This window comes from Mesoplodon bidens (assembly GCF_964165515.1).
Source record: "Mesoplodon bidens genome assembly, chromosome: 16".
In the NCBI taxonomy this organism is placed as follows: Eukaryota; Metazoa; Chordata; class Mammalia; order Artiodactyla; family Ziphiidae; genus Mesoplodon; species Mesoplodon bidens.
The window spans coordinates 61,080,405-61,106,175 of NC_138173.1; the positions used below are offsets into that span (position 1 = coordinate 61,080,405).

Sequence of the window (25,771 nt, forward strand, 5' to 3'; positions counted from 1 at the left end):
GCTTCTCTTGTTGTGGAGCACGGGCTCTAGACATGCAGGCTTCAGTAGTTGTGGCATGCGGGCTCAGTAGTTGTGGCTCATGGGCTCTAGAGCACAGGCTCAGTAGTTGTGGCACACGGGCTCAGTAGTTGTGGTTAGCGGGCTCTAGAGCACAGGTTCAGTAGTTGTGGTGCACAGGCTTAGTTGCTCTGTGGCATGTGGGACGTTCCCGGACCAGGGCTCAAACCTGTGTCCCCTGCATTGCCAGGCGAACTCCTAACCACTGCGCCACCAGGAAAGTCCCCAAGTCTTTCTTAAACATTTAATGCTTTTATCTTGTTGACACAGATTAAGTTAAACCTTTGTATTCAGAGTTAGACCTAAGAAGGATAATTTTGACAGAAATGTAGAAAATCCATTGGATGAAACTGAAGTGGGGGAAAAGGAAGGATTTAGGAAGTGTTTTTCACAGTTCAGGTAAGAAATACAGAACATCTTAACCAATGTGAGAGATGAATTTGAGGGACAAGGCCGAGGTGGAATCAAATGGTCATAGTGACCTGCTGGTTACAGGGGTATAAAAGAAGGCAAAGATAGTATGTGGACAACTGGTAGGATGTGATGCTATTCATTAACTGAGGATGTGAAACGAGAGGCAGATTTGGAGGAAATATGATGAGAGTAGCCAAGGAAGTGACTGGAAGAACAATACCAGTTTATTATAAGCACACTTGAACCAAATCATGTTATAACCATCATGTTTGTGTGGGATATTCAAATCCAAAACACCATAAAGTAGTTCAGTTTACAACAATGGTAGCACCCTATTCAAAAATATCTGCATGTACCACGATCTTTCAGCTTTAAACATCACATTCTAGTGTTCCTCCCAGTTGGGTTATTGTCTTCCATGACCCACCCTGCAATTTACTTTCTGTAGTTAAATCTCAACTCTTACTTAAAACACAGCCTATACCTTAACTAAACTTGTCAATTGTTTCAAAATCACATATCAGAATCACACCTCAATTGTCCATATTAATTCCCATGATTCTTTTCATCTAAAAGTCCCTAGTTCCCACCCAAATTTGCACATCTTTAAGAATCACCTCAATACCATGCTATCTCGAAGTCTACCTTTACAGAACTAATTGTACATTTCATTCCTTCTTTTTTTATACCCACTATTTACACTCCTATTATTTCATTTTGTGTCAAAAGCTCATATAATTATATCACTCTTGCACAATTATAAGATTTTGGGGTATAGAGAAAATGTACACCTCTTGATTTCTTGATTATGACCGGTGTTCAGTAAACTTAATTAAAACCAGGTATCTACCAACATACATATATAATAATAAAAGTAGAAAAGTTCAATAGGAAAACACAAATTTTTGAATTGAGTTATCATAGAAATTATACTTAGTCTAAGGGAAACAATATAAAATACTAGATTAAAGCAGAACTTCTCAAACTTGAATATGAGTAAGTTTTGGAGATCTTCTTAAAGAGAGATTCCAGGGACTAGCTTGAAATTTTGATTCAGTGGGTCTGGGGTGGGGTCACGAATTTACATTTCTAACAAATTCCCAGGTTATGCTGATGATTTCGAAAGAGGAAGTCATTTTGAATAGCGCTAGTTTAAAGGGTCAGTCTGACATCAGAATGCCTGGACTTAAATTCCACCACCACAATTCACTAGCTTTATGATTTTACGCCTCTCATTTAATTTTATCAGTGAGAACTATTGATAAAATAGTTGACCCATAAAATGTGTTTCTGGCAGTACCTGACACATGGCATGTGCTCAAAAATTAGGTGTTGGTGTGAGAATTCAATGGTACAAAGAAGTCAACAGATTCTTAAAGACCAGAGTGGTTAAACTATGGCCTGAGGTCCAGATCTGACTCACCACCTATTTTGGTAATGCTAGTGAAATAAGAATAGTTTAAAAATTTTTAAATGATTGAAAAGTACCAAAAGAAAAATATTTTCCAACACGTGGAAATTATACAAGATTCAATTTTAGTGTCCATTAAATAATGTTATTGGAATACAGCCACACAAATTTGTATACATATTGCCTATGGATGCAGAGTTAAGTAGTCACATGACAGACCATATGGCCAGGAAAGCCTGCATTGTATACTATTTGGCTCTTTACCTTAAAAGGTTGACAACCATCACTATTTTGGTGTCTAGAGTGGCAATAATGGTCAATGGCTATAGTGTTCTGTTCTTAATGTAACTGTACCAAGGTAATAAAGGATTCTTAGGAACCGAACAATAAAAAAGATTGGGAAATAAGATGAATTTGAGGGATAAGTAGTAAAATGAATTAATTACCACTAAAGCTCCTCAAACCAGGAAATGCTATTAGATGCCCCAACCCACTTTTTAAAGAAAGCAATATTTATTGTCCTTTTCTGATTATAAAAGCAATACATGATTACGGTACTTGGAAAATACAAAAATGTATACAGAATATAAATTGGTCATATTCCCAAGAGTAGAGATAACCACCTTTAAACATTTTTGTTTTTACAAAATTGGGATGCTAACTGTACAAAATGGTTATATATTTTTAATGTAACATTTCTCCAACAACTTCATATTCTGAGAACATTATGTTTAATGGGTAATAATATTCCATTGTTTGGAAATGCCATAATTCATTTATTTTTCCCTCATCATTAAATCTTATTTTAAGTTTTTGTTATTATTTGTAAATAATGCTATAACAAACTTGCCTACAACGTCTCTGAAAAATTGGTGATTTTTTTCCCACTATGACAGATTACTATAGTAAAGCAATTTTTGCCTAAATTTGGGCTGTTTTCAGGGAAGGAGAAGAAAGAGAAGATTAAAGAAAGACAAGGGTTGTGTTAATTGGGACTCTCTCTCTCTCTCTCTCTCTCTCTCTCTCTCATTTTTCCAGATTTCCAACTATACTAACTTTGGAGATTTCTACCTTCTGATTAGTAACATTAAACGACTTCCATTAGCTTTGACCAACAATGTTTATTTTTCTACATACCCCATTCTTAAATCCATACCCTTACAATCAAAATAAAACATTTTGTTTTGTTTTGTTTGAATTCCCCCTTCCCTTAGAAAAAAAGGCAATAATCTTATCAAAAATATTTTATTTACAAAAAAATTCAATTATACTATACATCCTATACTGGAAATACATTGAATAATTGCTAAAATAAATACAGGCAATTAATTCAATCTTTTATAAGAATGAAAGAATTTGACATTTGAATGTTATCAAAGCTTAACTTAGAACATAAATAGTTAAAAAGGCAAACTCAAGTTTTAGTTTCATTTAATGGCATGGTCTGTTTGTTTTCCACAAGCTCCCCAATCAGTGAGAGTCTAAGTTGTAGAACGTTATATATTTTTTGTGCTCTGAAGGTAGAATGTGCAGGTTTTTTCTTAGACAGAATGGATGAAATATAAAAGTCTACATAAAAAGGAAGCAGAAAGGCAGGAAGCACATGGTTGAACACTTCACATTTCTGCTTCATCACAATACTTTTTTTCTGCAACTCTTCATGTGTTCAATTGTTTTTAACACAGGTCTACACAGCACCGGCTACAAGGCAAGATGGGTCATGTCAAAAGTCAAACTGGATAACTGAGGCCCCGGAGTAGCTAAATTAACCAGGCCGAGGGTCCATCAATTTTTTTTATGTGCCAATTCTTGATACAACTATTAAACCTTGATATCATGTCTACTATGTAAACACATTTATTTAGGTCAAGAACAGAAGAGATGAAGCAATTATCTGTATAATTCAGAAAAAAATCTTCCCTAGAAAGTTAAAGAGTACACATGGAGCTTGATTTGGCCAATTTTGAATCTATATGCTTTATTCTTATTATAATTTATCCCACTCACCCGTATAAACCTCATACTAACATGTAAAGTGAAATGACAATCTAGGAAAAAAAAAAGGTAGGTAAAGTATGTTCAACATATAGACAGGATCCAGTGAATACAGGTCACAGAACAAAATGATGAACTGCAGTGTATTTGTCCAGATTATACAGACAATTTTTCCCACTTTCCTTTTTACTTAGCCTGGGAAAACACTGTGAGAATCTCCAAAAACAATCTTTGATACCCAGATTTTGTCCACTGCTGGATGCCTAGTATTTTCTTTTGAGAACTGGCATTCCCTTTTTTTTTTAATCTTATGAAAAAATTGCACTTTTCTACCCCTTTGGCCTTGATTTTCAATGACTTCTTTTTTGTACACACAAGTATGAATTTCTACTCCCGAAGTGTGATAGGTATATTGGCCTTTTCTAAAAGAAATGAAAAAAAGTTAAAATATTGAAAGTTTAAATACTTTTTCACAGAAATAAACTATTCAATTTTAAAGGTAGAGAGAGAGAGAAACATTTTATTCTTTCTATCATGAATAACATCAGTCAACCAAGCTTCACATTTTGGGTAAAAATTTTTTAAGTATGAATTTTTTCAGAACCTATTTTATTTAAAAAAAAAAGGAAGAACAGGTGTATTTTGGCAGAAGTAAAATATAAAATATGCAAAATTTGTTTTAAAATTGGCATACAAAATTTTAAAACACAGTACAATTATATAAAAATACAGCACAGCCAACGGCCTGTAAATTTCCTTTGGCATTTCATTTGGTAGAGTTAAACAGAAAAACCTTTCTAAAAAAAAATTAGCTATCAACACAGTACATAAGTTAGGTTGTATATGTTGAAAGAACTTTTCCTTGAGTTTCCAAAATCCTTTTCTTACATGATAACCCACATAAAGCATGACTAGTGAGGTATATAGGGCAAAACACTGTTAGGCAGATGTACAATAAGGAAAAAGTGCATAAACAAAGAATTCTTCCCATTTTCATAGAAATATCAGGTTAAATCTGAGTTCTTCTTGATGTATCATTTTACTTTGGCAGAATTAAAATAAACCCATACAAATGTCTTTGTTCAAGTCCCAGCAGCAGTGATATGTCTCCTTTGGTGGCGTTATCTGATGCCACAATACCGCACAGTCCCTAGAGGAACTAAGGTTTTGTGTGTGTCTGCATCTGTAACTGCAAACATCAAACGTAAGATCATACATCAAGCACCATGTCATACTGTTGTCCCTTCTTCCGCCTGCCACATTTATTGATGAGAACCACATACAGTGTCAAAAGCATGACCCAATAGCATGCATACAGCAACGTTCCAACAATTAAAACTGTCTGTTTGGATTCTGAGAATGGCTTTTTAGATTCCTTATAAATGGTGAAAATCACACCACCCAGGAGGATTGTAAACCAAACTGATACTGGAATGAGTCCTATGAAATTAACAACAATGGTTTTCCTTCCAGATGTGCCCCACCCAGCTTTGTTTATCGTTGCAATTGCAAACATCTTGGCAGGAAGTAAACTTGACATGTATAACACTGAGTAGAGGGACATGAAGACCATGACGATATTTCCTCTAAGGCAGCTGGCAAAAGATGATTTTATGAGACCCACTAACTGGACAGTTAACAAGAAGAGGAGGATGTTCCAAATTTTACCCCTGTAGAAAAGCTGGATTACTGTGGCAATGAGAAAGAAAGGGAAGAACCCAGTGATGACTGCTTCATAGGTCATCCACAAGTGATGTTTATGAAACCACATAGCATTGTACAGCCACTCTCGGAAGTAGGACTTGCTCCAACGGGTCTGCTGGTTTAACCATCTGAGATATTCTATAGGTGTTTCAGTAAGGCACTTGGATCGAGCTGTGTATTTTGTTGCATAGCCCAGACTCAGCACTCTGTTCGTTAGATGCCTGTCATCTCCAAAACTACATTGGCTGCCCATAAATTCTTGATTGTACCAGTCTTCCACAAATTCATGCAATAAGGAGTTTCTGTACATTCCCAGAGGTCCACTAATGCACTGGACACATCCAAAATAAGACTGACAAGCCCTTTCTATGTTAAAAGCCATCCAGTATCTCACACTGCTGAGGAAAGAGATCCAGGAATCATACTTGTTTAAAATCTACAAGAAAAATAAAAGTAAAAATAATTAAATAAAGGTAAACCCCAGCTAAAAATTCCAACAAAATCTGCAGCATTGTGAGGTTACTACCTAGAGTAATGTTTGTTTTTTTATCCTTCTATTTAGTCTCTTTCCCTTTTTTAACACAATTTTACATTATTTTCTTTGATTCTATATACTATATTAATTTGGAAAGTTGGGTGTGTGTGTTGGGACTTCTTGACAATAATTTTTTTCTAATCCATCACTCTCTGTACTCTTTTGTTATGTGTTTTGTTTCTTTTTCTTGTTATGTTATAAAATTGAGATTTTTTTAGGCTTTGGTTCTCAGCCCTTAAATTATTCTCCCACTGGCAGTCCAGTGGTTAAAGATTTCGCCTTCCAATGTGGTGGTGGGGTGGGGTCCATCCCTGGTTGGGGAGCTGGGATCCCACCCACATGCCTCATGGCCAAAAAACCAAAGACATAAAACAGAATCAATATTGCAGCAAATTCAATAAAGACTTTAAAAAGATGGTCCGCATCAAAAAATCTTTAAAAAAATTATTCTCCCACTTTCTTACTATCTAATATTTGAAAGTTTTTAAGTCCTATTCTCTTCTCTTTTCAACTCATCCAACTCTATTATTCTCCTTCCAGTTTTAGCAATGCCAGTGATTAAAGGGTTTGCTCTGGCTTCACCCCAAAACTGGAATCCTGAAATAATGCTCTACAAAAAGGCTATTAAAATTATTAGTTTTGGGAGGCAATATTTCTTAATTCTCTCCTCTGTCTCAATTTTGTTCAGTTTTCATCTGGATTTTACATTCTTCCTTTTTATCTCCAGGGTATTTCTTTGTCCATCTAGTGTACTTTCTTTGACTTCACTATTACCATGCATATAAATATGGGTTATACAGCAACACAATACCTACATTTAAAGTCAAAATTCCATGTGCTTCTCACATCTTTTGCTAAAATCTAGTGCACTTTTGCAAAGGGCTCACTTTAATCTTCATATATTTTCACATATTTGTTTTCCCATTCCATACATTTCAAATCACCTTCATTAATATTTGTTTCACTTATTGTTTCTCCATTGATAGCAAATAATGAGAAATAAATAATAATTGGAAAACTCACTTAATTGTTCCTTTGACTTTCTCTCTAGTGTAAATTTGAGTTGCTGTTTCTCTTTTTTTCCCTTTGTATTCCAATTTGGATTTTTGAACAACCATAGATTGCTCAGCTTTTAAATACATAGTTATATGACATAGACTCCATCTCCTGCCATACCTCCATTTTTTAACCCTTGTACTAAATGAGTTCCAACATCATTTTACCAGAACATTAAGTTGTGGCTCAAGAAGATATGGCAGAAATTATTACACATTTACATTTTATATAACTTATCAGCCACTACATACTTGTGTTATAACCCAGGATTAAGCAAAGAAATCATAAGTTACTTCAATTTAGACAGCAGAAGAGGTATAAAGTGGGTCCAGGGCACATTCTAGTATGTCTCTGGCACCAGAAACAATACCTGGCACAGATTTGGGTGTATAATAAATGTATGTTCAAAGAATCAATGAGTGAGGGTGCTACTAAAAGTGACTCATGCAAAAAAGTGAACTCATGTACCTGGACATCTCCCCCGACACCTCCAACCATGGGATCTTCTTCTAAAACTTTTACCATCTCCACAGATGAGGCAGGGTCAAGCATGGTGTCTGAATCACAAACCTGCAAAGAAGAAAGTAAGAAATAAGTTAAAGAAAAGAAGATGATGAATATACTCCATGTAGTCAAAAGTGGGCATATATATCATGCCTTCAGCCTATTGTCACAAGGCCTCAATAAGTAACAAAGAGCCTGAAAACTCAGTATTTAAGTTAATGACATTGCTGGATAGAACAGCTAAAGTGATGACCTAGGCATGTCATGTAGGGTGACAGCTTTGCCTGGTTTGCCATGGATGTACACAATTTTGGCAATGAAAGTCTCATGTCCCAGGTAACATCCTAGATTTCCAGGACTTGGAAAACATCTTGGGTTGGTCACCATAGATAGCTCTTTTTTTAAAAAAATTGCCTTAAATAAGGCTTTCAGATATCTTATCCCTCAGGTCTGAATGATGCTAGGAAACTCCTATGACAGTATTGAAAAAGAGGCATGTTTAACAGTGATTATTTTTCTCTATTTTAATATGGTGATTAAGACAGGAAAGCAGTTCTAGTAAGGCTGGTTGTATAATTAATTCTGAAGCAAGATGTCTATTTGACCTGGGCTTAGCAGATGACATTCCATTAGAAAGGAAACTAGCTTGATGGTCAGACCACCTTTTTATTTTAGAGTATTAAGTATTTGTCTAGCTCTTTATATACAAAAGTAGATGTTAAATTATCTTAAGTTTCTCTAGAAATGCTAATTATTATTCTTAAAAACAAACTTTATACAGGACAGAAAAAAACAATTTTGAAACCAAACCAACTACAACTTCAAGAAAATTATTAGGATTTGTCTATACCCATTAGCTTCTCCCAGAAATTTCTACTGGAGGCCAAAGTACAGGGTTATAAATAGTACTTTTCTTCCTAAGCTGATTTATGAACTTATTGAATGAAACAGAAAGATAAAGGAGAGGAAAAACCAAAATATTACATGTATACTCATAAAGCTGATATGGAAAATAGGGCTTATATCAATGGAGTAGCAGACTTTGTAACTATGTTCCCCAGAATTAGACTGATGTACCAATTCCAAATAGCATCTCAGTGGGACTAGTCTCCTCCTGAAGACAGTTAATGCCCCTTCGAAAGGTATGGCAGATGCCTCCTACTTTATGGCAGCTCACTTCTAGAAGAAAGGGGGAAGAAGGAGCTAGGCTACCCCTTACTCCTCCCATACTCACCAATCCGATTAAGTCACTTCTCTTAGGGAGAAATTAGGTACGTTACACCTGTGGATGGAGCTTCTTCCACATGATCAAAGAAAATCAAAAGTAGGAAAAGAGGTGTCACCTCTCTATTCCTGGTTGATATTAATAAAATAGTATCCTTTCCTGGAAAATGCAGCCAGGCCCAAGTAGACATAAAGTGATGAAAATTGGCATGTAATGAACCAGTTTCACATTCCCATCTAAGCAATAAATGACATGATTGGCAGAGGCGGGAGTGTTATCTACAATTTCACTGTTTTTCTATGTAGTCTGGCTACATTTATGAATTTAATCAAGATTTAGTCTCTTTACTTATATCAAAAGCAAGTATTTGTGCAGTTCTCAGATCTGCTTCATAAAAATAGTACGGATTTGATATACCAGTTTTGAATGAAAAAATATGAGTCCTTCACATACATAGCTAGGAAGTCTCAACATTTTTTAAAAAGTGCCTATCTTGGGCTTCCCTGGTGGCGCAGTGGTTGAGAATCTGCCTGCCAATGCAGGGGACACAGGTTCGAGCCTTGGTCTGGGAAGATCCCACATGCCGCGGAGCAACTAGCCCCGAGAGCCACAATTACTGAGCCTGCGCGTCTGGAGCCTGTGCTCCGCAACAAGAGAGGCCGCGATAGTGAGAGGCCCGCGCACCGCGATGAGGAGGGGCCCCCGCTTGCCGCAACTACAGAAAGCCCTGGCACAGAAACGAAGAGCCAACACAGCCATAAATAAATAAATAAATAAATAAAATTAAAAAAAAAAAAAAAAAGTGCCTATCTTAATTTTATTAATAGAGTTTTTTTCTGAAAAAACATAATATATATTAATAAAGAATGTTGGTGAAAAGAGCAATTTAAATGCATTATTGTAACATGACTTAAGGAGTATATAGGGTATCCAATTATAAAAAGTGAAATCATCACCTCTCTGGACTCAACTAATTATAGCAATTTTAAAGTTAATTTCTGAATTTTGTATATTACTTTACCTATTTAGAAACAGGCATTTTCTAAATAACCTACTGCCCTTTTTTGGGGGGGAGCATTCTATTTTGGTCTGCATGGTCTTACTTATTTTAGAGGAAAAAAAATAGACAGCAGCTAGGCTGTCTATTCCATTAAAAAAATACGATTTTTCAGGGCTTCCCTGGTGGCGCAGTGGTTGAGAGTCCGCCTGCCGATGCAGGGGACACGGGTTCGTGCCCCGGTCTGGGAAGATCCCACATGCTGCGGAGCGGTTGGGCCCGTGAGCCATGGCCGTTGGGCCTGCGCGTCCGGAGCCTGTGCTCCGCAACGGGAGAGGCCACAACAGTGAGAGGCCCGCATACAGAAAAAAAAAAAAAAAAAAAAAAAAAAAAATACGATTTTTTTAATACTTCAGTTTATACTCAAGGGTCCCAAGCCTCAGAAACCTAAGCAAATTCTTCCAATAAGGATGTTTTGCCTCTCTCTTGCCTTGTCTGTCACTGTTTTGTATATGGCTATAAGCCTAACAGGCCAGTAACTAGGGTAGTAGAAAGTGAAGGCATAATTTCAAATCCACCTTTCAACCTCTCAGCATCCAGAGTTTATGGCCACACCCACCTCTATCGACTCAAGCTGGGAAAGGTAAAACCAGAAAGCTAAAATAAGACTAAAAACAACAGGAAGGGGGCAACCTAGAATTAATGTTCAAGTAACTCCGCCTGCTTGTAAGATAAGCAAGCCAAGGGAACTGCCTCTCTGAAATGACTAAACTTGAACCAAACTTCTGAGGTTCTGCATATTTAAGTTGGTCCTGCCCCTCCCAGTTTCCAAAGCAAAGTGCCAGAAGTTCTCTGAGAGAGATTGTTCACATGGTGAGTTTAACTGTCAGAGGGGAAAGTTCTCAGAAATCTCCTGGGAGGGGTTTGTTATAGTGGGATCAAAGAGTTTTCTAAAGAAGTTCAATTTCTGGATGTTCTTTGGTGATAGAATGCCAACTAGAAAACCACAGACTATGACAGTCTGTGAAAGCATGTATGTTCATGGATATAACAGTATTAATTTGTTTGTGTTAAAGGGTATAACTCTAGCCCTTCTTAAAATCAGTCTAGTAGAAACAGGATTTCTAGCTGTCTCCTCACCAATTAATGAGAAGTGTGCAATTTCATGAATGTTGGCTGTTTAGCTCTGGGCTAGAAACTGTGGGAGAAAAACACCAGTTCACAAGGAGCTTAACATCACACTGGGAAAAACCACAGGACTGATTTGCATACAGGAAACAATTGGAGAACAAATCAAAATGTCTTTCTGTGCACGCTGAATGTATCGCTGTAATTTGTTTAAACTACATGATCACCAGTCAAAAGATTTCTCACTAGGAGATATGGAAATGAGGCAAAGTCACCAAATTTTGACTAACATGAGTAGAAAATGTCAAGACAAGGAGACGTTATTGGGAGGAAGCAGCCACCTCAGTCTTAACCACAGAATCATCAGCTAAATTGCTTAAGACCATGGCTCCTCCTCCTTCACTGTTCTAGCCAAGAGACAGTGCCACCGCCTTCTCTGTATCTAAAACAGGAGTTGGCAAACGAAGGTCTATGGATGAGTCTGCCTTCCCACCAATTTCTGTATGGCCTGGGGGTTAAAAATAGCTTTTACTTTTTTAAATAGCTGAAAATAAATTGAAAAAGAATTTTTTGTGACACATGGAAATTATATGAAATTCAAATTTCAGTGGCCATAAATAAAGTTTTACTGGAACCCAGTCATGCACATTCAGTTTCATATTATCTATGGCTGCTTTCGCACTAAAACAGCAAAGTTGAATAGCTGCAACACAGATCATATAGCCTGCAAAGCTTAATGGTTTCTATCAGGCCTTTTACAAGCAAGAATGCCAACCCTGAGAGAATTTGTTGGGGGGCTGGGGGTGGGTCTCTTTCATAAAAAAACAAAGAATAAACTAAAAGGACAAGTTGAGATAAAGTACATTCTAAGTCCCAATTTAACTCTACTAGAGGTTTTTATGATTACCTCTACCTTCTATTCTTATAATAGGCCAAGATTTGACTATTATAACAAATCAAGAGGCTGCAATGAAATCTTGAGTTCTGTACTTTATTACTTTTATGACCTTGAACAAACTGTTACCATCATCATGATACCAGAGTGACACACTGTATGTCAAAGTACTTGGTAAATTACAAAGGCTCACAGAAAGTCATATATGCCATTAGTATAGGGTAATAATCTTTAATTGTTTATACTTGCTAAGTAAACCCACTAATTACCATGAACAGGGAACTCAGTAAAGAGAATCACTAAAAGGAACATGAGAATGGATTACATATCAAGAATATCTTATCACAATGAACGAGTTCAAATGTATCCAATACAACTATAGCAGTTAGATATATAAATTGCTATAAATGTGTGAAATAAGCTGTTAGACTGTAAGTCCATTCCAATTTATCTCACTGATCTTAAAGTTGATCTACCTCACAATAATTTAAATAAAATATCCTGTAGAAATATTGTTATTTATTCTACCATATGTTTTTCAACTTCTAAGACCCAAGTCTAAAATGCTGAGTATCCATATTTCACCTTTTTTTCAACATATTTCCTTTCAGATTGACTGGTGTGTTCTCCACCTCTGCCTGCCCCGAACCACTTCAAAGGGCACTGAGAGCTACACAGCAAGAGGAAAACTTAATTATTCTGGCTGCCTTCGATGAGGAAACAGGCTGAAGATAAATCAAGACTCATTCTGTTGCTACTGCCTTCATCCTTTGTCTGCTTGTAAACCTCAATCCTTTCTTAATCTTGACCCTTCATCTTAACCTGGACCCAGGGAGATGATTTATATCAACCATGTTTGAAATTTACCATTGGTCATGATCCCACTGCCCAGTTTCCCTTCCAAAACTTAACCACATAGTAAATGGAAAGTACCCCCTACCCCCTCTTTCCCCCAGGACATTCCTCCTAGTGAAAGAAGTCAGCCAGAATTTTAAAATTCACCAATAGTTATTTACTGGCAAACACAAGATGGTGTTAGCCCCCAGAACTCCTAACAGTACTATGCCAGAGTAAACACACTACTGAAAGGAAAAGAAAGCACTATGCAAAACCTTGGAATCAGACAGATCTGAGTCCCAATCCACAATTGACCAGTTATATTCCCTTGGACTAGCTTTGTAACCTTAAACTCCTTACCTCACCTTTTAAGTCTCCATCTCTCAGGTGAAAAATATGGATAAGCACATCCACCTCATAAGTTTGCTGTAATGGAGAATTAACTAGATAATGTATGTATAGCACTTATAAGGGCTAGCTCATAGTAAATGCTCAATAAAAGGAAGACATATATACTAAGAAGTGATAATCAAAACTAGAGGCTCAAACTAAGAACACTAGTCCCATGAGGGAAGGGGTCCTTCTTATCTGTACTGTAAATAAACCATGACTTGCTCAGAGAGCAAAAACTAATGCCTTGTCCAATGCCCAACAAATTTAAATTAAACAAGCTGGATTATTGAGCAGGCAATATAAAAATCCTTAGATTGGGCTGTCTACTAGGGAAAAAGATTAGAGAGAAGTTTATGGTAGACTATGAGTGGCAAAAACAAAATCATAAAATGTAAGAACTTTAGGACTAAAAAGACCTTTTGAAATTAATCAGTGAAACCATTCCAGGAAAAAATAAATGCCCTCAAAGAAAAATACAGAAACTTTTTTTGGGGAGAGAGATGGGGGATAGGGAGAATGATTCTCTCATAGTAATTTTGTTTATAGTATAAGACCTCAAATCTAGCCAATAAAAAGCCTCTAAATCATAAAAACCTAAACAATTTGGCCCTTATTTGTTGTTCTTTTTAAAAGGAATTGGGAAGATATATACCTTTCTTGTTAGAATGTGTTACCCAAATTGTTATAAAGTAACATTTGCCTCAGGCAACCTAGAATCTTTTTAAGACATTAAGGAGTCATTTGGTTATTCTCTTTTCTTTTTCAGGAAGGCTTATACACGAGTAATAGTTGTAGGTGTAAAGCAAAGGTGACAAGCCAGCTGGAAAAATGAGAAACCAAATGTTGTCACCTCTAGGCTTAAGCCAGGAAACACCCTTATTCCAAATGGTTGGAATCCTCATTCTAAAGAAAGGAATCAGGAAATCACATAATGGTTGCCTTAAATCAGGGTTTACATTCAAGAACCCAACTTTGAGGGAAAGTGTACATTAAAAATGAAAAGAAAATTCTAATGCTATACTCCCTTTTGTGTTGTTGTTTGTTGTTTTTGTTTGTTTGTTTGATCCCAATCTTGAAGAGCATAGATATGTTGCTAGAAAGAAACTAAGACAGTCCTAAGTTAGAGTCTTTAGCTGAAAGTGATCTCAGAAATCATCTCTTCTACCAGTTGAGGCCCATAGCAAGTAAACAGTTAAATCAAGAATTCAGATTTCCCCATTCTTATTTCAATGAGCTCAATTTCATCCTCTAAGATGAAGGATACAAAATCACATTAACATTCTCAACATGACCCTACAGAAATTTTCAGAAAATAGGAACAAATCAAATGTTATACATATTCAATCCTCATCATGCACGGTGGTTATGTTCTACAAAGCTTCCATGAACAGTGAGTTAGCAAATACTAAAAAATTGCATCTAGCGGACATACAGAGTTAGGTTCCTCAAAGTCTCTGGTCACGGAATTTCTGTCTAGTGATCAATCCCTAACCTTGTTGTATTTGTGCTTACTTGTTTATTTGTGTCACCTTATTTAATATGTATTGTTGATTCATTAACATTGAACTCATGTCCAGCAGCACTGTAACTCATGCCTGAACAAAGTTCATCTAACAAACCTATTTTCTCCATAAGGCAATTACAACCTTCTTGTGTTACAATCACTAGACAACATTTCAACACTACACTTGGGGACCATTTTAAACAGCTACATTAGCAACCAAAAGCACAAAAATATGAAAAACATGATATTAAATAGACTAAGGAAGTTACTTGTTTACAGTATAAAAGGTAAAACAAAAAGGCAAAGCATAATCTTGTGTGACCTCAGCTGGGAACATGCACATCAGATGACTCACTTTTTTTTTGCCATTCTGCACATGTCTGCAAATGATCACAACATCACTGCAACTATTGATTTTTGAGTAATAAATACACTTTAGTCAGTAGGTTAACTTGTAAATACAGAATCCATGAATAATAAGGGTCAACTCTACTATTATGAATGATTTAGTCTTACTTTCCTCCTGCTCAAATAATCTTGGATAGCTATGGTACTGCCAGATTAAATTAATAATAAAATTGCTTCCTATAATCTTTCCTTTTAGAAAATGTTCATACTTATTGTATAACTTTTACCTGGGAAATTCTTAATACACACATCAGACGATACTATTTTTTTCCTTTGTTATATAGGCTGGTGGCCACTTATGTGGAAATATCAATGTTCAGTGAAAAGAGATATGAATAAAGCAATTATCTAATCTAGATATCAAAAGACACTTTAAAAGTCTTCTGAAATTGTTAAGTAAAAAATACAAAAAAGTAAACATGATATAATCTCAAAATTGTTTTTAAAATAAGAAAAAATAGAAGAGTATATGTTGGAAAGTATTAAATTTGATAATCTATGTATGGGTCATGTATTCACTTCAGATGACTTTTTTAAATTGAAGTTTAGTTGATTTACTATGTTTCATGTGTACAGCAAAGTGATTCAGTTATACATACATACATATTTATTCTTTTTCAGGTTCTTTTCCATTATAAATTATTACAAGATATTGAATATAGTTCCCTACGCTATACAGTAGCTCTTTATTATCTATTTTATAGATAGTAGTGTGTATCCGTTAATCCCAAATTCCTAATTTATCTTTCCCCTCTCTGCTGCAGATTATTTTAATTTTGCTTATTGCACTTTTCTACATCTTTGAAAAAGTTTCTCCAGAAAATACTTTGATTCAAAATTAAGAAAATCTTCCTCATTCACCTCCTTATTTCTCATTCCCTGTATTTGATTTTCTCACTTTATTTTTCTTCTGCTGCTTTTCTATCTTCTCTATCTCTGGAAGCAGCCACTAGCATCATAGATGAATTTCCTACCATGCTGGCTTCGTCTTAAACTGAAGCTTCCCTCCATGTTCTATGCCAGCATTTATTATTTGAGAGGCTACAAGGCTGAAAGAGTAATTACTATAGAAGACTAGAGATGAGGGGAGAGATATAAGAGGTGGTGATGGATAAAGGCTTGTTCTGAAAGAGACGAGAGGGAGCCAGCCCAGAAGGCTCAGAAGTGCAAGTAGAAAGGTTAACCTTGAGATAGGAGGTGAGGTGGGTACCCTTGAAACTGTAAGCAGAAGAGAGTCAGACCTTGACAGCCTTCACAGCCTGTACTTTTGCTGTTCTCTTTTGTAGAGGCAAGATCATCTGTTTGTAGTTAAGCAGGGAGGAGTTTGGGTAAGGCCCTAGGAGAGTGATGAAGATCTGAAATAACAGACGCGAGAGGAATAAGCAAGACATCTATTCAAGATCAAGTGAAAAGAGTGCTGACTAGTGCTGAGGATCCAGCTGCAACTGGAAACCAATCATTTTGGCCATCTCTCTGCACAGTTAAACAGTGTTCTCTAGCCAGGTTAGCAAATATGAGCAGATGGTCAATTTCTTCCCCTAGCCCCCAGTCTCTCTTGTGTATTAGCACCTGAACTTTGCTTCCTTCCATCCCTAACCAACTTGAACTCCACATTCAATCACTTGTAATATTCAGGAACCAATATCCTCAAACCCCTCCCTCTTTGTCTTTCTGTGGCTTCTGCTCTGTAACTCTTGGACCCTGGGTGAGTCAGAAGGAAGGATAAGAGTACTAAATTAGATTGAACTTTATGCAATTTCTGTTTTTATACGGCATAGACGAGGCATGGCAGGATAGTATTTACTAGTTTCAGAATGCCAAAAGATTTTTTACCCCTGTTTGAGTTCTCTGAATGGACTGGAAGTCTCAAGCAGATTTGGGGCCCAGTTAACAGCTGTTGCTAGGGTCAGTTTATCTGGAGGCTTCAGCCTGAAGGAAGGAAAGTTCTCAAGCCTGATTAGGGCACTAGCAAAAAGCCTACTCTAAAATTTCATATTTTGTATTAGTTTTTCCTGGACGGGCACAAGACAAGTTGTCAAGGATACAAACAAAATTCCAAACAAGATGTTGGGAGAAGGGGCTTTGCGAGAAGCAGGTTAAAAAAAAAAGAAGAAAAATGTCACAATAATGTCATGATTAGAAAGGACAAACGTAAACTGTTTTAACTAGAATTAAAGGCAAAACATCAAAACAGATGTTTTCTCATTTTAGGCCCAGAGCTTCATTCTTCAAATCCTCTGTAAGTTCCCTAGCCATTCCTTAACTTTAAAAGTTTCATTTTATCCTCTCATCTGGGCCTGAAGTCGCAATAGGTAAATATGTAAAAATGTCTTGATTTAACTAAAACAGCCTTATTTGTGAAAGTTCTAGAAATTAGGAGACACTTGGGGTTGAAACTCTAATCAACTCCCTAGGAGGGAGATTTATGCAGATGGTATGAACTGAAGAAATACCTCAAAATTCTTCAGATATTAGCTAAATTAACAACATGTTAATTAGCAATTGACATGTAGTATAGTTTTCAAGTAAGGACTAGATAATCATATAAGAAATAATACTTTAACAGCAAACACTTTAATAATATTAACAATGCCATTATCAACAACTTTTGCTAAGCCCCTTGGGATACATAATTTGAAATAATTTTCTCAAATCCCTTGTGAGATTGGTTCCTTCTAACCAGGTAACTGAGGTTTGGGAGGTGGTCTTGCTCAAGGTCAACCAGCTACAAATTGTTAATTAGAACCTCAGTCAATTGACATTGAAGCCAGTGGCCACTGCCATCCCATTATACAGAGAGACACACTGGGCATCGCTTTGTGTTGATAAATCCCCTAAAACATATGATGGGTCTTCCAAAAACAAGGATTTCACATTTAAGAAAAGAGGAAAAGTGTCCGGATGGATATTTGAAGCCAGAGATAGTTCTCCTTTCTCAATATCATCATGAATAAAATCTAACTAAAATATCTGCACAAAACTACAACTAGAAAACTCACAGGTACCCTATTAATGTTCTAAAGAAGAAACTTTCAGTGAGAACTAGAAGAGGAGAAACCGTAGAATTAGCAGTCAGGGAATTAATGAGAGACACAGCCTGTCTAATTTTCATTCAAGCAAACACCATCACAAATGCTTTCAAAGGTCAAGTTTGAAAGCAGGGAGTGAGGTAATGCTGTTTGGGGAGTGAAATAAACATGACTTAGATTTTGTTCTGGGAAGGTTGTTTTTTTGTTTTTGTTTTCCTTTTCCCTTTTTCTTTTCTTTTTCTATGTGTTTCAGTTTTGAATTCCTACACTTTTAAATCAAAATTGTTTTCATCACCCCCATTTTGCCTAGTCTCTGTGAAAAATATTTTATAGCTTTCCCTTGGTCCTGCAGATTTTCTCAAGCTCCTTCTGCCGGAGCAGACACTATTTTCTTACAACGCTGGAGATTTTAAGAGTGTGGAAAATGACGTTGGAATTGATTTGGCAGAACCAAGGGGGCAGAGAAGGTAAGGGAGGGGAAAAGAAGGAAGGAAGGGTCTCATGTTCAAAATAATCTTGATTTCCAACCAATAACACTGCACAAATTAAGCATTTTCATAGATAGTTTTAACCGTTTTACAAGATTTTTTTTCTCTCTCTTTCAGAATGTGCTTTCAACAGTCATGCTGTTTTCAGATGAACTGAAAGAAGCACTGTGTCCAGAAGGGACAAGGATGGACTATAGCATATGACTTGAGAGATACAAAAGATGCTTTATTTAAATGTGTTTGTCCTGGCAGATGCGGAAACCTACCTGTACATAATCCACACTTCGTCCCAGTGCTCTGAAAGCCGTGTACATGACTTCTCTTTTTCCACCCCATTTTTGCATGATGCAAATACTCTTGTTGGACAAGACCAACTGGGTGACATGTTGTGAGCTTTCTTTATGTGACTCATCCGTCTCACCAGGACCCTTTACGTGAAAGTTGTTTTTCCAGATATAAGTGGCTGATTTATCCCTGCCCATGACTTCACTGAAGATGTCCATCATGTAAAGGTCATCTTCCGAGTTTCCATCTATGACCATGACAACTTTAATTCCAGGGTAGGTTAGCCTTTTCACAGATTGCAAACATTTCCGTAAGTAGTCTGGATCTTCTTGATACGCAGCAATGCAAAGAGCAACAGTTTTGTTCAACTTAATGGGGGTTTCTAGAGATTTTTTCATTTTTCGGTGCTCCAAAAAGGCAAACAGGCTTTGGATGATGAGGTGTGATGCTAAAAAGGCACCATATAGTCCAAAAGAGAAATAGTAATTATCTGTTTGGATAAATTGGTAGCCAACAATATAAGCAGCTGTGATTCCAAGGAGTAGAGAAACTCCAAAAAGTGTGGTTCCAATTATTCTCAGGATACATAGAAACCTCTCACAATGCATCTGTAAAATAATCACATGATATACTTGGTTAGCCACTCTTGTCCCATACTTATTATATACATGGTATCACAGGGAGAGCATTGGACTAGAAGCATTCCAGGTGTTCTAACCTTGAGTTTCTCACTTAACTAGTTGTATGATTTTCTGCATCTCAGTTTGCTCATCTGCAAAACAAGGATAAGGATGTCCTTTCTGCATACCTCAGAGAACCCTTTCAAACATCAAATGAGATGATGATGCAGTGTACCATTGAAAACCATAATGCACATATGCATTATTTTTAGTACGTTAGATCATTTGTCTAAGGATGCACTCTATGTATGTGGTCATAGCTAAGCATAAAATCTAAATATTTTAGTGAGCAAGGCACTCTTTCTTCTTGTGCCATCGTGTTCCCTCACCCCAATACTGACCAGTGAAAAATCTACAGGTTTTGCTAAATTTCTTATATGTGGTTTTTTTAAAAATAAATTTATTTATTTTATTTATTTATTTTTGGCTGTGTTGGGTCTTCGTTGCTGTGCACGGGCTTTCTCTAGTTGTGGGTTGCAGGCTCTAGAGCGCAGGCTCAGGAGTTGTGGCGCATGGGCTTAGCTGCTACACGGCATGTGGGATCTTCCCCGACCAGGGCTCGAACCCGTGTCCCCTGCATTGGCAGGCAGATTCTTAACCACTGTGCCACCAGGGAAGTCCCTCTTATGTGTAGTTTTATCTCATCTCCAGTGGAAATCCCTCAGCTCACACCTTTCCCATGCAGTTAGCCAAGGTTGAATGTAAGGACACGTGGATTCTATCCTTCTAGGTCTTCCATCAACTAGCTGTGTGACTTTGAGCCGGTTGCTTTTCCTCTCTGGGCCTTAGTCTTTAAAAATCTGTTAAATGAGGGCATTTAGACTCAATTATTTCCCAAGTCTCTGTTGCCATTAAAATTTCTTTATGCATAGATATCCTACACAGACATTTATCAAAGCCCCTGAAATTCTGTATTACATTCCTTTGTTCAAATGGCTGTCTCCCTCATCTACCATTAATACCAGCTGGTTCAAACCTGGTGATCAGGAACTTTACTGGAATATAGTAAGAACACAATAAATGTTTGCAGAAATAAATCATACAGTTAGAGAAGAAATAGCATCATGCTTAATTTCAACAGGTAAATTTTCTTTTGTCTTAAGAGCTTTAACACATTAGACCTAAAAACACATTCCAGTTCTTAATAATATACAATTTTGTACACCTCCCTAGCGTTTGTGAATCTCCTGAAATATCTTGAACTAGAGTACAGGAGGATCATATATTTCATATTTCTCAAAGCGTCTCCAATTATGAGCATAGAAGAGGTGCTTGGTAGACCTTTAAAATTTGTTTCTTTTTGGTTTCCTAGACCCAGTTCCAACATGTGGAGAAGAGGGGGTTTCCTACACGTGTCACAAACAATTCCGTGGACACCTGCTGGGTGCCTGACAATTAAATCAATGTTGATATCATATGCCTGACAGAATCAGATTCCACAGGTTAAGAGTTCAGTCCTACAAGACTGCCCCCCACAACACCCACACTTCAGATGCCAGTTGCAAGCCCAGGTTGTTACCTGTAACTACGATAAACTGGGTAAAAATCAGAGGTTCACAAGATCCCCTCCTGTGTTCAATTAATTTGCTAGAAGGAACTCACAGAACCAGGAAACCTGTTTACTCATTAGATTACTGGTTTATTATAAAAGGATGTAACTCAGGAACAGCCAGATGCAGAGGGCAAGGTATGGGGAAAGGGCATGGAGTTCCAGGCACCACTCTCCCCAAATCTCCACATGTTCATTGATCCATAAGCTCTCTGAACCCTCTCCTTTGGGGTTTTTAGAGTCTCCATTACATAGGCATGATTGATTATATCATTGATCATTGGCAATTGAACTCAATCTCCGGCCTGTCTTCCCTCCTCAATGGTCTGGGCAGGGAAATGGAAGTTCCAACCCTCTAATCACATGTTTGGCTCTACTGGCAACCAACCTCAACCAGGTGCATTCCAAAAGTCACCTCATGAGCATAACGAAAGACATCTCTAAATTTGCAGGTAACCACAATTTAATCTTTTCCCTTAATTCAACTAGTTTTTGAAAGCTAAGTATATTTATTTTCAAAGTTACTTTGGGCTAAGCAATTACCTCTGCAAAATCTCTTATTGGATATGCTATTTATATTTTCCTATTCCACATTAAGACTTAAAATTGAATGTTGAGGGCTTCCCTGGTGGCGCAGTGGTTGAGAGTCTGCCTGCCGATGCAGGGGATGCGGGTTCGTGCCCCGGTCCAGGAAGATCCCACATGCCGCGGAGTGGTTGGGCCCGTGAGCCATGGCCTCTGAGCCTGCGCATCTGGAGCCTGTGCTCCGCAACGGGAGAGGCCACAACAGTGAGAGGCCCACGTACCGAAAAAAAAAAAAAAAAATTGAATGTTGACATAAAACCTATTAACATCTTGGTTTACTAGCTGTGTGGCCATCACATCACTCAGCTCCAAGTGCCACCATTCACATTCTCGTCCCTGTGGTCATCACTGAGGTGGTCCTGAGTGGATATGCATTACACTTTAGGGTAACTTACTGTGACTGCTCACCAATTGTGTTTCCACTCCTTCTGAGCAGACTGCATGATGTGGCCATGGCATTCCAGCCTTTGTTAATCATTGACGTGCCACTTCCAACAGAACTTTTAAGGGGGAGAATGGGCCTCCTGCAATATCTCTTTTCCCTCCAACAGTCTTGATGTACATATCAACAGGTCCTAAGGGATTACAGAGCCCAGAGATAGAGGGAGCTTGGTCCTTGAACTGCCACATGGAAGGAAGCCAGCCACCAATGCCACCAATCAGGAATACCTGCCTTGGACTCTTATGTTAACAAGAAATAATTTTTGAGTTTGTGTTTGTTTGTGTGCCCATTACTCATTTTGGGTTTAGTTTCCCAAACTCATTACAATCTAAGTAATGCAGAGCAGGCTGGAGACCAGGGTTTGAGCTGGTGGACATTATTTTTCTTTGTGAAATGGAGATGATGGTACTTGTCAACAGCCCTTCACAGAGCTACAGTGAGGAGCAAAATCAAAGTGTTTGTGAAACTGTTTTTAAAAAATCAGAAACACAATACAAAGTATCAGCTAACATGGATGCTAAAAAAACAAAGCAAAACAAAAACCAAATGTGTGTTCCACTTTTAGCACTTATATAGGATTTCATAGAATGCAACAAGTACCCTGATAAAGGTAATCACGACACAAATGGAAAGTTCAAGCTGCTGGGCAATGGTGAAATGCTGAGTTTTCAGTGAAAGGCAAGAGAGCACAGCATCCCTTGTTAATTAAAACTGCTGACTGGATGCTGAAAACTCCCAAAGTGTACATTAACTAATGCCTAAAAGTGCTGGGAGCACCAGACTAGGAACTTGTCTTTTCCAAGACATGAGTCATTCTCACAAGAGTGAAAAATTTCAAGGCAACTAAAACTCTCTGCCTGGGCGAAGCTTAAAAGTGTGTTCTGCTTGTGTTTCAAATCAGCATAGCCAGCAAAAGAACCGCCTGCTATTCTTTTCCATTATTCACATTTTCCTTGCTTTTATCAGCACGTGTGGACACAGAGAGTGTTCGCATAGCATCTGCTGGCCACTGCTGAAGTGGGAACACCCTCTTACATCATAGGAGTCTACAGAATATCCTTTTTCAGCCTGGGAAAAGTTGCTAGTAAACTGCAGCAATAGAACCTTTCTATTTCTGCGAGGTATCGCGTTGTTGCCTAGCATGACACATGTAGCATCTCAGTACAGGCCAAAGGGTTGTAGCATCTCAGTACAGGCCAAAGGGTTAAAGAGCCAGCTGCCTTGAGGGAATAGATTGATCTCAGGGACTGACGCACAGGATGTTTCTTTATAATTTCAGAGATATGGGCACCATATGTGTGAGACTTTCTGAGACAATCCCCAATTCAAATACTCTGTTTCATAAGCAAACCCTCCTTCTCAGACATATGGTTTATTGCTAAATTGGAAAATATGGTTAGTTTCACCCTAGATCATTTGCTGATAGAAGTCTTAGAAATGTACCTCCCATAAAGAGTGAAAATATAAAACTTGGATTTTTTTTGCCCAGGATCAGACTTTAGCCTATTAATTGATTTTTAAGTTGCTCTTGGACTTGATACCAATTATTCACCAAGGACTAGTCTTCACGGAATTCTAGGCCAAACCAAGTGTTAAAGAGTAGCTTGGCACACCTCAATGTAAACTCCAAAAAATCAACAGATTTTATATATATTTTTTCACTAATGTGCCCCAAGGACATAGAACATTGCCTGGGTTATGGTTGGTATTCAGGAAATATTTGCTGAATGATAGATGTGACTTTATTCCTAAATATCATCATTGGCATCATTGTTATGTCAGCTGTTTTTCATCATTTACTAGACAACAGGCATTGAAGCAAGTTTTGTTTACTTGAATAGCAAAATTCTATTTAATTTTAATAACTTTAGGTGATAAATAGACTGTTAATCTCATGTTACAAACCACATATGCATATGCCGAGGCAACCAAGACTGAGTATTTAGATAACTTACCCCAAATCACACAACCAGGAGTAGGGTTCACATGGTGGCATAATGCCGGGTGATTAGACTGTCTTCAGTGAATAAATATTGGCTGAACAGATTTGAATCTTCATGACAAAATAGGCAACATCCTTTTGTTTCTGATTAATAAACATGTTGTGTAAGGAAAGATTAGAAAAGAACGTTGAAAACTGTTTTCCTGCTGTAATGGAAAAATGGATATCATGTACTCAGGTACAGATACAACACCAGCCAATACTCAGAGAAGATTGCTGGGGTCCTATACCTTCCTACATGCATACAGTCCAAAGGGACCTGGAATGATGTTGTCCGAAAGGGAGCCGGATGGTAGTTCCACCTACGTGGCAGCAGTGCTGCTCTGAATGCCAACAGTCTAAATCCTGTTTAACCCTAAGAGAGGCGCTTCGCTTTCCCTTGGTTCCACCTGTAGAGCAGATATAAGCCTTGCTGTTTGCTCGTATACCCCAAGTGGGACTCTATAGGTCATTGGGCATCAGAGCCTCTTCCTCCCCTTGACCTTCCTTGTATTAACCAGACAGCAAATGGCGGATGAGAGAGAATACCAGCTGCTCTCACTGCACTAGTGCAGTGATGAGAACTGAGTTCCCTCAGCTTTCATTAAGGGAGCCTTCTATTTTGGATCAGGGAGAAGCCAAAGTGAATTCAAATGAGTCAAGTCAGCATCTAGGAAAGGCTGCAGACATTAGGCCAAGTGATACCTCTTCTGAGAGGCCCTAGCTTACCACTCCTTCCAAAGTATCTCCTCCAGTAAATCAACTATACTCCAAAAAATATTTTTTAATAAAAGGAAACATTAAAAAAAAATAGACTCCTCCACCCTGCTCTCTCTTCACTCCCTGTCACTCTCTCCTCTGACCCTGTTTGATTTTCTAAGTTACACTAAGAACACTCTTTGACCATAGGGACTTGCGTATCTCAATTAACTGTGTATCCCTATATCATAAAACAAGGTGTGGCACATAGTAGGTACTCAATAAACACATTTTAAATAAGTGAATAAATCATGTGGACTCACGTTGTCAATGCAGACTGACAGAGCACAGGGCCCTTCTCTATCTTTGCTGCAGGGGCAATGAATATGCTGAGCCCTTAAGGGTATCCTTCATCCAGCAGGATTTTTCTTTCTTTTAAAACCAGTTCTATGATTTCTTGCCCAGCTATTTAAAGGTCATGATTGTAGAGCGTACCAGACAGTCTCTACAAGACCTTTGGATAACAAACTTTAAAAAGGCAAATGGTCCCTAACAGCATTTCCTGAAATTATAAATTGTAATCTGAGCAATCTTATGAGTTCAGGTGTCAAGTTTGAAGCATGAGAGATAATGAGATAATCTTTTTTTCCATTTAAACTCTAGTTGTCTTACAATATTTATTGTCCATTAATCTACACTCTGCTTTGTGTTTAGTGCTAATGCCTTGTGAGTGTGTGTGTGTGTTTGTGTGTACACACCCACATATATTGGCCTCTGGAACCAGACAGAGTTGGAATAGACTCCTGACTATCTTTTAATGGTTTCTTTTAAAGATGGGGTAACCTCAAACAAGCTACATAATACTTGTCATCTTCAGTTTCTTCATCTATAAAATGGAACTAGCCATATGGACTTCACCTAATTATGAGATTAAAAGATGGAGCTCATTTAAATACCTAAAAAGAAATCA

The 25,771-nt window shown here is 37.5% G+C and overlaps 1 protein-coding gene across 1 annotated transcript in view; it reads right to left on the bottom strand.

Moving 5' to 3' along the window:
• Window positions 1-4,456: 4,456 nt before the first annotated feature.
• HAS2 (hyaluronan synthase 2) overlaps window positions 4,457-25,771 on the bottom strand; it is a 28,150-nt gene continuing 6,835 nt past the window's right edge. Inside the window, exons 2-4 of the mRNA XM_081258443.1 lie at window positions 18,847-19,473; window positions 7,641-7,742; window positions 4,457-6,017 (exon numbers count right to left, since the gene is read on the bottom strand). Of these exons, the coding sequence (XP_081114569.1) occupies window positions 5,088-6,017; window positions 7,641-7,742; window positions 18,847-19,473 (1,659 nt within the window). The 3' untranslated portion in view covers window positions 4,457-5,087. The remainder of the gene's footprint in view (window positions 6,018-7,640; window positions 7,743-18,846; window positions 19,474-25,771) is intronic.